Source organism: Sciurus carolinensis, chromosome 11, assembly GCF_902686445.1.
Source record: "Sciurus carolinensis chromosome 11, mSciCar1.2, whole genome shotgun sequence".
Taxonomy (NCBI): domain Eukaryota; kingdom Metazoa; phylum Chordata; class Mammalia; order Rodentia; family Sciuridae; genus Sciurus; species Sciurus carolinensis.
In genome coordinates this window covers 119,570,692-119,585,303 of record NC_062223.1, presented here as the reverse complement: position 1 = coordinate 119,585,303, position 14,612 = coordinate 119,570,692, and the positions used below count along the sequence as shown (strand labels likewise).

Here is a 14,612-nt window from a genome sequence, read left to right as displayed (position 1 = left end):
GAGAGAGAGAAGGATAGGGAATGTATTTTGTGGAGATTATAGAGAGATGTATCTTTTTTTTTTCAATGACTGCACAGTATTTAACTCTGAATGAACTATAATTTAACTACCTCTTACTAACAGGAATCTTGGTAACTGCCAATCTTCTCTAATAATAAATAATACTGTAATAAAATGGTCTTAAACATATGCCTCCGTACACCTGTGCATATGTATCTGTAGAATAATTTCCAGGAAAAAACCATCAAATTGAAGGTTATGTGCATTTTTCTTCAACATTTTAAAATTTCCAAATATACAGGAAAGTCTGAAATTGTGTAGTGAATACCTGCACACCCACTACCTACATCTCTACAATTAACATTTGCTTTATTACATATCTATCCATCTATTCTTCCTCTATCGATCCAATCAATCCATTTTTGTCTTTTGGATTCATTTCAAAATCAATCACAGATTTAAGTACACTGTACCCCTAAATATTGCAGTATGCATATCATAAACAGAAGTTCAATATCTGTTTAGAGTTCCTTTTTAAGTAAAATTTACATACAGTGAAGTGCACATATTTTAAGTGTATCTTTATGTAATATTTGATAAATGGATATACCTGTGCAATTCAAATTCATATCAAGATATGAAATATTACCATCACCCCAGAAAGTTTCCTTGTACTTCTTTCCAATTAACCTTTACCTCCACATTTCCATTTTTCTGCTACTTTTCCTACCATAGATTAATTTGGTCTCTTAGAAGTTCATATAAATAGATATTTATATATAAGTATTCATTTATGTCTGGTGTCTTTTGATCAGCATAGTGTTAGTGAGATTCATTCCTTTTTATCACTGCCAGTATTCTATTTTATGACCATACCACAGTTGGTTTATCAACTCTCCTCCTGATGAATTGGGCTACTTCCAATTTTCGTTGCTATGAATAAAGCTGCCATAAACATTCTTGTGTAAGTCTGTTGTACACATACCTCTTCATTTTTCTTGTAATGGGCCAAAGGCTATGTACATTTAATTTATATAAATTTTGCCAAATTTCCCTTTGGGGTTTTATCTTTTTACACTCCAAACAATGCATGTGAAAGTACCTACGTTGTTCTTGTACAGCCACACCAACAGAGCTGTCATCATACTTAGCTTCTAAGATATTACACTCATGTCCATGGGTTCAATTAGCCTCTGTATGTTCACGAGCTGAAATTTTTATCTTCAGTATAATCCTTATAAAGGTGGACCCACATACCTAACTGATTACTGCACCTCTCCACTCCTCCTGACCATTCACATATGCGAGCCAGAAACCTGGTATTTATTCTTGATATTACCTCTCCTCAAATCTTTATCTGAATCAATCACCAAATCCTGCCAATTTTACTTCCTAAATATTACTCCAATTCTAGTCTCTCTCTAAGCCACCATCACCTATTCTGGACTGTGGACAGACTACTAACTGGTCTCTCATTCAATACCTTCCACCTTCAACTGAGTCTCCACATAGTAGTATGAATGACACTTCCCAGTAAAAATCTAAACACCTTCAAGGTCTTCATGTCTATAATAAATTCCTATTGCTCTTGGAATAAAAATCAAAGTCTTTAACATGGTCAAAAGAGTCCTGGGTAATTTGCCTCTGGCCTACCTTATCTCGTTTTATACCACTCCAACTGCTTTATAGGCACAATCCACACTAATCTAACAGTTGTTACCCAGACTGTACTTCCTTTGTATGTCAGGACTTTTACACATACTGCTCTCTCTACCTGTAGGTTGTCCCTTTCCACACTGTTTGGTTCATTTCTACTCATCTTTCAAAGCTTGATTCAAATGTCAATTCCTCAAGGGAACTTTTTCTGAAAGCCATTCTAACATCTCCAAACAAGTTTAGGCCTCCTAGTGAGTTACTTACTAATAGTATCTTTAAATTTTCCTTCATAGTTACCACAACTGACACAAATGTGCACACTACAATCTGTGTAAATGTCCTTTTATTCTACTAGATAAAAGCTCAATGTGGACAGTTACTGTGCTCATTTTCTTAAACATTCTATACTTATTCCTAGCACACATTGTATGTTCCACAGAACAGATAAATGAATGAACAAACAGCTAGAGATGCTCCTAAGAGTCAAATACAATTCTGATATTATATAACAAGTTGATCTGAACTGCTGGGAGTGGTGGCACATGCCTGTAATCCCAGTGACTCAGGAGGCTGAGGCAGAAGGATCACAAGTTCAAAGTCAGCCTTATCAACTTTGGAAGACCCTCAGCATATTAGCAAGACCCTGTCTCAAAATAAAAATTCTTGGGATGTAGCTCAGTGGTAAAGCACTCATGGGTTCAATCTCTAGTACAAAAAAAAAAAAAAAAAACTGGATTCACATATTACATGTATAGCTAACAAATGTCCTGCCCATCAATCATGTAATGATAGTTTCAATTATTTCACAGATTCTAGGTAATACTGGTTTAATATTCTTTCAGTTCCATCCTTATCTTCTTGTTTTCCTTTTTTACCTGCTTGTTTTCTGCCTCCTTGACAGCCTGATTTACATAATTTAAGATTTGACGACAGTGATCTGCAGCTTTCTTCACCTTCTCCCTTTCCATTGGCCATTCTAAATATGGGGAAGAAATTCAAAATGTAAAATGGGAAAAATTTTAAAGAAAAAAATATAAATATATGCAGGAGATTTCATCTTATTTCAACTGTTAATAAGAACATACTAAGACCATAAATATATTTATGCCAGGTTAAAACATACGACAGAGTCTCAATCTGGGTAGTCTTTGAATAGGTAAGACTTGATAACAGGACTTTATTTATTTTTATTGTGACGAAGAATTTATTATTTGAAGTTTTCTAAGAAAACAAAAAACTAGATATATTCAGATGAAAAATTTGGCAGTATTGAAATAATTCATATTTTAACTTGGTTCAGGAATTACTACATAGTATGAAAAATACAGCCTCAAGAACAAATTATATATTTAACTCATTATTTAAAACCCATGTAAAAATCAGAAATCAGAATCTATTTCTTAAATAGTTTTCTTTATTGTACTCTCAATTTTATAAATATAGGATTATAAGTGGCATATCTGATAAATTCTTGGATTTTTTTTAATTAGAGTTTTATGGTTGTAATAGTAGTTGGGTTCATCCCAACAAACTCATACATGCATAAAAATCAATTTCAGTTCATGATCTCCCTTCCCCCACCCTTTTCCCTTCTGTTCCTCCCCCTTCTCCTTTCTCTACCAGACTTCTTTTTGATTTTCTATTAATTAATATTTGATTGGTTCTTTATGTAATCTTATCCTTCCCTCCCCCTTTCCTTTAATTTACTCTAGCTTCCACATGAGAGAAAACATTTAACCTTTGAGTTTCTGAGTTTGGCTCCATTTCCATCCATTTACCAGCAAATGCCATAATGTCATTATTTTTAATATCTGAATAGAACTTAATTGTACATACGTGTGTGCGTGTGTGTGTACACACACACGCGCACACACACACACACACACACACACACACAATTTCTTAATCCAATCATCTATTGATGGGCATCTGGGTTGATTCCATAATTTAAGTATTGTGAACTGTGCTGCTATAAACAACTGATGTGGCTATTTTGCTGTAGTATGTGGATTTTAGATCTTTTAGGAAAATACCTGATGATAGTACTCTAAAACACAAGTTCTCATCTTTAAAAAGAATCCACAGTATAAAATCCAAAATTCAGGAATGATGCATTACATAAAATATAAGGAACACAATGTTACACACTACTGGGGGCAGGTCTTACTCACTTTGTAAGCTATATAAACAGAACCCTCTTTTTCCCCTGGAATTTCACAGTGCAGAGCCTATATAATTATGTCCAGTGGCCCTGTTAAGCAATATTTTTTGAGCAACACAACTCAAAAAAATTCCAAAAAAGTCTGAGTTTGAGATTATATTTAAAGAAAGAAAATCAATTACAATGTTTGCATCATTAACATAGAAGATAAAGTTCACCAAAATGAGCTGAGGCTACATTTTGCCTACAATCTAAAGAATGCCAAAATCAGAATATTCAAAATTATAATTCTCTAAAGAGTAAAGTTATACTGAACAGATATATATATATATAGATACATATACATATATATATATATATATATATATATATATATATGTTTTTTTTTTTTTTTTCCAGTTCTGAGGATTGAACACAGGGTCTTTTGCTTGACAGGCAAGCATTCTATGAACTGAGCTATAACCCCAGCCCCTTAACAGATATATTAAGGTATAAAAATTTAATGTGTATGAATGTAAAACCATTTTTTCTCCAAATACCAAATTTTAAATTTCCCAATTACGCAAATTCTCAGACATAGAAATAGGGGTTTGGTTACACAAATGTTAATGAAAACTAAATATAAGAGCATAAAGCTCAAATGAAAAACTCAGATTCACTTCATGTTTCAAAATAGGAGAGTTGAAATTATAAAGTACATTGGTTTAGCTTAGAAGTACATATATAGATACAAAAATCTCTTCAACCCAATAAAGATGTTCTTCAAACAAACACAGATGCTACGATGAAGATGGACAAACTTTTTCTATAAAAAATGAAATAATTGTTTTATACTTTGCAAACCAAATGGCCTCTTTTCCAAGTATTCAACTCAGCTATTGCAGTATAAAAGCGGACAGAGACAGTATGTAAACAAATGAGTAAGGCTGTGAAAGCCTGTGTTTAATAAAATTTTATTTGCAAAAACAGGCAGTGACAATCCTAAAGAACCAAAGGTCGATCATTGTCTCTGATATGTGGATGTTAATTCACAAAAAGAAGCAGGGAGGACAGAGGTATTCTGGACTAGACAGAGATGAGTGAGGGGAAAAGGGGAAAGGAGAGGACATGGAGGTAAGAATGAATCAGACATTATTACCCTATGTGCATATATGATTACATGACCTGTGTAACTCTACGTCATATACAAATGAGAAGTTATAATCCATTTATGTATGATGTATCAAAATATATTCTACTGTCATGCGTAACTAATTAGAATTAAAAAAATTAAAAAAAAAAAACAGGCAGTGAGTCTGATTTGAACCACAATCCACAGTCTGATAAACTCTGTGCTATAGCTACTAATAGATTACATTAAATCCAACAGACTAAAGAAGACTGGATTATATCTTGTTAGAAAATCCAAATCCAAGCACCAGAATTCTGTGAGAGATAATACTCAGAAGGACACATTCTTTTTTTTTTTTTTTTTTTGGTTCTTGGCTTTTTTATTTCAGGGAGAATGCTATACCTGTGTATTTGGCAATGTTATCCAAAAGAAGTGGGTACTTAGTAAGCCTCTGCATTTGGGTGGGAATGATATCTTTCAGCTGAAGACGACGACACAGTGGATTACTCTCGGCATCCTAAAATTAAAGTGAAAATAAATGAATCTGTATTCTTATTAGGACAATAATTACATTGTACCATGTAAGTACCTATAGCATTCTAGTTATTAAATCAAGACAAAAAAATACCAAGACATATCACTGACACACCATGATTCTGCTTTCTCTTCTGATCACAAATAGGGGGAAGCCTGTTATCAGTGGTTATCTGTTAAAGCACTAACTGAGAACATCCACAATTAACAATTGCCTTCCTATGTTAAAATATCTACATTCACCTATTCAAAATATGAAAGTACATTTTCCTGACTGGCATTTCTATTAAAAGTTGGTTAACTAATTTGTTATCTGTCATTCCAAGTAGGCACAATGGATCACCAGTTGGTTCATCTATATCAGAAGTCCACAACATTTCAGGAATGTTCCAGTTAGTAAATATTTAGGTTTTGAGGGTCAGTCTCTCTTACAACTACTTGACTCTGCTGTTTGAGCAAAAAAGCAGTCATAGACAATCTATAAATGCATGAACATTGCTTCATGTAATAAAACAACAACAATAAATCTCTAAGATAAACTGAAAGATTCCCACCTTCTGGTGGAAACACCCTGTATAATCCCATCCCATTGAGTGGATGAAATTCATGAACATAAGGGTATATCATTCCTATGATTAGCTTACTATCAGTTGACTTTGAGTTAATCACAAAGGAGATTATCCCGGGTGGCCTGACTTAATCAGAGGAAACTTAAAAAGAAATTTGGGTCAGAGAGCCCCATTCTTAATAGCCTGGAAGAAAGCAAACATCTATCTATAAACTGTAAACTAGAGATCATATAACAAAGAGAAGCAGTCTATAGGAGACTGGTCCTTAGCCAATAACTAGCAGGAAGGTAAGGACCTCAGTTATTCATTTTTAAGGGAATGAATTCAAACAACCAGTGAGCTTGGAAGAGGTCCCTGGGTCTTAGATGAGAATTGCAACTCTAACTGACATTTTGATTTCAGCTAGTAAAACCCTAAAAAGAGGATCTTGATAAGCTGTGGTCATATTCCTAAATCACAAAAGCTGTGAGACAATAAATTTGCATTAGGTGGCCACTTAATGTAGTAACTTATTATACAACAGTATAAAATACATAGAACTGTGTTCCAATTAAACTTTATTTTCAAAAATAGGTACAAGGCTGGATAATTTACCTATGGGTGGTAGTTATCAACTCTTATCTATACCAATGTAAACTCCTACCCCAATGAGTATGACTGCTGTTAACAGTTTTCCTCGGGCCTGAGATAAGCCCATTCTAATGCTTTAACAATATTCTTTTAATAGTATACATGTTTCAATTTCTGATAAAACCTCCAGGGCCATGTGGATTTCTACACCAAGTAAATGTATGTATAATCCTGACATACATTTTTTTATTCATCATTCCAAAATCATTTTTATGCCTTTCAATAATTTAAGATAAATTTTTTTTCAAATGTTGACAAAAATGTAATCCTGTAAAAGACTAAGAATTCCCCAAGTTTATTTAGTAATTGTTTAAAACTTGCATTATTTTCTTTTTTACATTATACATCCAACTCACTTGTACAAAAGTCTGGAATCGAGAATCCTTTTTCTGACGAGACTTGATCATTTCCAGAGCGAAAGGCTGATTACTGCAAAATGTAGCGGCAGCATGTTTCAACTTCTCCTCTCCTGGTCCACTGAACTGTACCAAGAATGGGGAAAAAAAACAACAGAGAAGGAGATACTGAGCTTACATAAGGCCAGGCAAAATGAGAGACAACCACCTTGCTGTCAACAATCTAACAGAAAGTATTCTCAATTGATAAGAAACATAGAACCAGATATTTACGAGGAGTATCAATAGCTCTCCACTAGAAAAGGTCTGACCCTGACACATCCAAACCTTTTCTGATCAGACACCAATATTTTCTAGGTGGTAACTTATCATAACTTACTACCTTTCAGCCCACACCACTTCCAAATCAGATAGAAAGGATGACATTTAGAAAATACGAGACATGAAATGCCTGGAGACTGAGATTAAAATTTCATTTTCACAGACCCTGACACCTTTAAAAGAATTACTTTTTTTACTGCTCCAGGAAGCAAATTCTTAGGACACTAGCTTGTTTTCCTACTCACTATGAAATGCACTGTGACAAAGGGCAGGGTAGAGAGAAAATTAAATTATTACTGCTTCATCTGTGCAGAGGCTAGTGCTGGCTTTGTTGGAGGGTGGGCAGACCCATGAGCTTATGATCCTCTTATGAAAAATTATGCTTCTTAACCAATATTTTAAATTTGTAAATATAAGTTTGTATATGCCAGAATTTATAATTTTTTATTGTTTGTTCTATTTAGTTATACATGACAACAGAATGCGTTTTGATTCATTGTACACAAATGGAGTACAACTTTTCATTTCTCTGGTTGTACACAATGTAGAGTCACACCATTCATGTAGTCACACATGTACACAGGGAATGTTTGTCTCATTCCAACATCTTTCCACCCTGCTGCCCCCTCCCCTCTCTTCATTTCCCTCTACACAATCCAACGTTCCTCCACAGAATTTTACATTTTTGATGAGATACCTAACAAGTACTTGTTAATAAGGTGTTCTTATAAGTCAAACAAATAATTATTTAAATAGCCCTTCTATATTTGAAAAAAAAACTGCTTTATAATTTTGTTTTGGGGGGGGAGTATTTCTGGTGATTGAACCCAAGGGTCTCAAGCATGATAGGCAAGTGCTCTACCACTGAGCTACATCACCAGTCCTGCTTTTATGATTTATAGAGAGCTTTTCCATACAATCTTCCATTTAAAGTCACATTCTCAAAAGTCTGTAAATGAAGATATTCTGCACAAAGTTCCTTTGTAGTATATCTGAAGATATATTCTTTTCTTCAAGTAGGTCACATACGGATTGCTTTTAATAGGTCAAACTTTGTATTTTTATTCTATTATAAATATGATATTTAGCTCAGGGATTGAGAGCTTGCCTAGCATGTGTAAGGCCCTAAGTTTGATCTTTAGCACTGCAAAAATAAATAAATATGACTATCAACATGTATAAAGATAAGACTGGAAGCTTTTTTGATATGTTAGTTGATCGAAGCACCACAAAAAAAAAAAAAAAAAAAAACTGGGTTTACAGAAGAAAAGCCACCAATCTTAAGTTGTTTTATAGTAATTTTACAAAAAATTTAAGTGATTTTAAGGGACCAATACTGGACAAAAACTCTTCAAAATTATTTTTCAACAAATAGCAGGAGAGCTGGGTGTGGTGGTACACATGTGATACCTGCAACTTGGGAAACTGAGGCAGGAGAATTGCAAGTTCAAGGTCAGTATAAGCAACTTAGCAAGGTCCTAATCAACTTAGCAAGACTCTGACTCAAAATTCAAAAAATTAAACTTTTAAAAAATAGCAGGAGGGCTGGGGATATAGCTCAGTTGGTAGAGTGTTTGCCTTGCAAACACAAGGCCCTGGGTTCAATCCCCAGTAGTGGGAAAAAAAAAAAAAAATAGCAGGAAGAGATTAGAAGCATAGCTCAGTGACAGAGCATATGCTCAGCATGTGTAAGGCTATGGGTCCAATACCTAGCACTGCAAAAAAAAAAAAAAAAAAAAAAAAAAAAAAGAAAAAGAAAATCTAAATCTAAAGCCTGTTTATGATTTTTGCTTTTAGAATTTCTGACCACTAAATGAACCTTTGGTATGTAACAGTTAAAAAAAATCAGAGTGGTTATTCCAATCAAACTCAACGTTTAATAGATGTACTATACTGGTCAAAAATACACTACTTTTTATGTGTTCTAAAATAACTTTTTGTTCCACTTTGTTCATGTTTCTCCACTTTGTTTTGTCATACAGATTTATGCAGTCTAATGGGCTGTGATAAGAGGATCAATTGCACTTGTGTATCTTATGAAGGATAAACTTCACTTGACACTAGGTGTTAAACCTTATTTATAGGAGATGCAAATGAAGCTACTTGGGAATCAAGGTGCAATATCTTAAATCCATACACCTTACAACCTTTTAATCCAAGTTTCATACAGATATGGATGCTATACTCTATGATATTATAAAAGGAAATGATGGTCTTATAAAATTTTCAATTTTCTATTTCAAGTGAGTGGTGTATTGTGAAGTCACTCAGTTATAATTTTCATTGCCTACACTGAGATCAAGAAACAAGATGAAGCTGACCATGGTGGCACACCCTACAATTCCAGCTATTAAGGAGGTTGTGACAGGAGGAATGCAAGTTTGAGACCATCCTAGGCAATTTACCATGTATCAAAATATAAAAAGGGTTGGGGATGTAACTCAGTGGTAGAGTGCCCCTGGTTTCAGTCCCCAATACCATACACACACACAAAAAAAAAAAGAATAAAGAAAAAGGAAAGAAAGATGAGTCACATTATCAGAGTAGCCATAGAATAAGTTGATTTTTCAAAGAAATTAAATCTCCCTAATAAAACTAATGCCAAAGTGGGTCTACAATGGAAAGTGCAAGGTGAGACTGGATTAGAATTTGCTGCTCCTGTTTTGAGTGGTTAAAAAAGAGATATTCTAATAAATTAGGAGATTCTGGGCCACGATCTTACCACCAATGAAAGCAGTAAGACAAAGATTGTTTTAGTTAACTTTCTAATCTCTAATCTTTTTAAGTTACAATTTTAGAATTACTAACATCTCATGGCATTTCCTCAAGCAATATATATAATGAAGTAAATTTCTAAATGAAATTTAGTGAGTCTATCTAAACCATTCCAAGTCAGCCTATGTTAACATTTTGAGAACTAAGTCACAGACTTTATTGTTATTCACCGCCTTAACTATATAGTGCTTCCTTAAAAAGTTTAAATCAAATGCCTTCCTCAAGAAGGTTTTCAATATGTTCTAGTTCAGGTCCTTCTGCTATATATTCTCATAATAATTGTATTCTTCCCTTTTTGTTGTATTCACCTTGTTTTACTTAAGTTATACGAGGGCAGGAGACATGTATGTTTTGATTGTCACTATGTCCCCTAGCTCCTTTCACAGCATGGAATTAAGACAGAAAGATGGAATTTGACCAAAAAAAATCAAAAAACAAAAAAAAACTACTGCAGCCTTTGGACTCCTTCCTTATAATGTACATAAAATTAAGTAATTTTCACTTTTCTACTATTGTGATAGCAGTTATGAATCTATAATTATCTCATTATAGAGCATAATTTCAAGATGTGAACAACAGAAGATGGTTAAAATTCTGTATCATTTATTTTCATTAAGATCCATTTTAATGTTTTTTAAAACACAAAGGACCAGTATATTTATTTCAATAAAATATAGCACTTAGTTTGAGCACTGATTAGAACACATTAATCAAGAGTATACACACTCTAAACCCTTTTCAGCTTCGCATTAACTTTGCAAAATGGATGGGTTTGCATATTTGGAAAGGCTTTGTTATTTAACCTTGAATCTTATCATCAAATGTCTATAAACACATTAGAAATAGAAAATTTCCTTACCCAGGTCAACAGATCTTCCCCAATGTGATCAATAACAGAGGTTTCATTCCTCTTTCTAACAGCCTTCATTTGTTCATTCAGCCCAACTAAGGAAAAGAAAAAAAAATTTAAGAAGAAAAGAAAAAAAATTAGTACACACTTACTTTAGGTTGATACTAAGTGTTCGAAAACAAAATTTTTAGAATAGCATAGCTTCTACTCTCCTTAAATAAAAATCTGAACACATGCTTATGCATCTAAACATTGTAAAACAGTGTCTAAACAGTGTTTTAAACCTGAAAAACAGGTGCTAAAGTATCAAACAACATTTTTAGAAACTAGTACATATAGTACAGTGGCATCAAACATCACTTAATCTCAAGACTTCACCTATAATCATGCTCAAAAAGAACGTAAGTGTAAATAAACACTATAGGTGATTCTGCTCACTGTTCCTCTCAAAATGTGTCATGTTTACAGGCAACAGATGTAATCAGGCCTAAACTTATCAACACATTCTGATGAAACCTAAGATTATCCACAAAGTTGTAGAGGGCATCAATGTGGTTGGCGGTGTTGGTAGAAAGTGATAATACTCTTGACAGAGAGATTGAAGATTTAGGGTCATAAAGAAATGATGAACTAAGAGTGGAATATCCTACCACTACTATAAAAGCAGATGATTCAAACAGGGAAAGCCACAAGATTGAATTTTTGTATATTTACAAAATGCGTTTCAAGCAACAACACAATAAAACGGTGCCTAAAATTTATCACACTATGGGATTCTATATTGCGTACTACACTTTACAAAATCTACTTCTACGTGTATTATTATGTGAGATACATATTTTTAAAACTTTTTATACTGAAATTGGTAAGAAATTTTTAAGGGTAATTTTGACTATTCAAGTTTTTAGCTTAAATACTGACTTTAGACCTGAAGCCCTACGTTAACACTTCGTATGCAAAAGATTGATTGTGGGGGAAAAGGATCTAATCGAAGATTCCATCATTTCTTCATTTATGTTATGTGCTCATATATAACTTCAGGAATGCTAACATGAACACATTTACAAAATTACATGAAATTATATAAAAACACCAAAAAGCTGCCATATAGACTCCCAATCTTTACTCCATAGGAAATGTAGGAACAAAGATCAGAGGCAGTTTCTTTTACCATGAAGTTGAAGAATATCTTCCAAGTTTGAAAAAATCTTCCGTAGTTCTGAAGGTGAAAGAATTCCTTCTCTGGATACTCGCTGATAGAATACTTGATCAAGAACCTTCAAAGTTCGGACATGAGCTCTCTCAGTGTAGAACAATTCTGAGCAAAAAAAAAGTAGGGAGGGGAGATACGAGATGTTTCCTTACTTAGAATAATTCCATGGGACTAAATAGTCTTTTTAGCTGGAATTAGATAGCAAATGAGTTAAATAATTATTTAGCATCTAGAAAGGATGTCTCTGAAATCACTTTGATCCCAATGAAATTATCCAGCATAGGGGTTCTGAGTTGAATGTTGACAAATGAAAAATATCCTTCAAAACTATTTTGTACTTAAAAGTTAAACGTACCCCCACTCTTCCATTTATAATACCTACCTATCAAAACAACAATATTAGAAAACTGAAAGCCTCAATAGCCTTTGACTTGAGACTTCTTCAGAAATAACAGTGGTTATCTAATTTTCCTATAAAATCTCATTTCTGCAGCTAGACTGTAACTTCACAATGTTGTAATGTTGTCAGAGACAGGGAGGGTATTTTTTCAAATCACATTCTAGAAATAGTAAAGGGTACAGCATTCATGCCACATATCTGTCACATACATGTTGGAGTAACTAAAGAATGCTGTACCAGGGTTCAAAAGGGCATGGATCCTAGTTTTCCCCTTTTCACTTATCAGTTATATAATCTTAATTAACTCAATCTCATTGGGCTTTTTAGCTTCCTATGCATAATCTATGCATAAGGAATAACTTAATCTGAAAGTAAAGTGATGGGATAAATATCTCAATGATTCAACTCTGAACTATAATGCTACAGATCCTGAATATCTTGAAGGCTAAATATTCTTTCCTATTATCAATAAGAATTATAATATCATTTGCATTTTTTGAGTTGAAGGGTTCAAGGATCATTTATCTGATTTAATTCCATCTTTGTTTAAAACAGAAGACTAAGAGAAAAAGAAGCACACTCCAGGGTTGAGGGGTTTGCTTTATTCTGATGAAACTCAATATACATGAATGACAAAAACAAATTAATTAAACTCACCATTAATCACTTCCTGTCTTTTGATCTCACAAGGTTTGAGTCCCAATAACACTTCTCTACTAACAAGCTGCTGCCAGTTGGGTGGATCTGTCTCTAGGTCATTTTCAAATTGTTCATCCTCACTTTGACTTTCTCCAAAGGCTATGCTGTCAAACCTAATGAAGAAAAATGACAAATTTTGTTTGTGGACTTCAGGTGGACAATATGAAGCTACACAAGTCTTAAGATTACTGTAAATCAGTCAGATTTCTGCATTTGATTCATCAAAAAAGCCTAAAATATCCTCCTGTCCTACAAAACAGCTTATATATGTTATATACACCTCAGTGTATATCTTTTGAATTATTTGTGTATATTAAGAACTTTATACAATTTAACAGATTTGCTTATAGGGCTTCTTTTCATTCAAGATTGGAACTTCAGGGGGAAAAGCTCTAGTTCTTAAAATGTGCCTTTATTCAAAGCTACTTAAGATTTACTTACTTTCTAAAGGGTTTTGGTGTCCCATGTTCCATCACCCTAAACGAGTGGAGAATAAGAGTCAACATGATATATAATTTTGAATTCAGAAAATACTTAACATTTTACAAGGGATTGGTACTCAACGGTATACTATAATTATATGGAAAATTCTTGTGGTAGTTAGAATCCCAATTTTTATAATATTTATTTCTTTATACCCAAAATTACAATAATTGATTAGACAGTTCATTTTTAAGCAATAATATTTTATTCAAACTGAAATAACAAGACCTGATTATTATTAAGTTGGAATATACATGAATATGTCAAAAAATGTTTTAGAAAAATCCATGTTCCTACCAACCAGATGTATTTACTGTTAATGTTTTGGAATATGTCCTTCTTATCTTTCCCCAACTTTTTGCATAGAAAATGCATAAATTAAAAACATACATATGAATGAATTTTCACAAACTGGACTGACATTTTTGGACAAACAGCACCTAGTCAACAAACTGAATACTACGAGCAACCAGAAATTCCCTTTTCACCTCCTTCCACTTGTTGGAACCCCGTGTCCCAAGAGTAAAGAGTTTTAACACCACAGATTCGTTTTGCCTATTTTTGACCTCTATATTTTGTAATGATGTAGTATAATTTTTTTCATGTCTAGTTTCTTTCATTCAATACTGTGTGTGAGACTCATCTACATTGTTGCTCATAGCTGTTGATTCTTCATTTTCCTTGCTCTGTATTATTCTACTTTGTGACCACATATCAGAATGTCTTTTTTATCCATTCTATTGTCAGTAGACATTTGGGTAATTTCTAGTTTTCTGAATAAATAGTGCTGCTATTAAAAGTCAACATGAAAAATATCAAGGATACTGAAAAATATCAAGGATACTGAAAAATGG

General features: G+C 33.3%; 1 protein-coding gene across 7 annotated transcripts in view; it reads right to left on the bottom strand.

Annotated features, from left to right (window-relative positions):
* The window catches only part of Arhgef12 (Rho guanine nucleotide exchange factor 12), a 140,432-nt gene that overhangs the window by 12,801 nt on the left and 113,019 nt on the right, over positions 1-14,612 (bottom strand). For all 7 annotated transcript variants that reach the window (XM_047515997.1, XM_047515990.1, XM_047515992.1 and 4 more), the window contains 7 exons: positions 13,717-13,752; positions 13,234-13,388; positions 12,135-12,281; positions 10,973-11,058; positions 7,018-7,143; positions 5,331-5,445; positions 2,532-2,632 (listed from right to left, as the gene is read on the bottom strand). In XM_047515997.1, the coding sequence (XP_047371953.1) occupies positions 2,532-2,632; positions 5,331-5,445; positions 7,018-7,143; positions 10,973-11,058; positions 12,135-12,281; positions 13,234-13,388; positions 13,717-13,752 (766 nt within the window). The remainder of the gene's footprint in view (positions 1-2,531; positions 2,633-5,330; positions 5,446-7,017; positions 7,144-10,972; positions 11,059-12,134; positions 12,282-13,233; positions 13,389-13,716; positions 13,753-14,612) is intronic.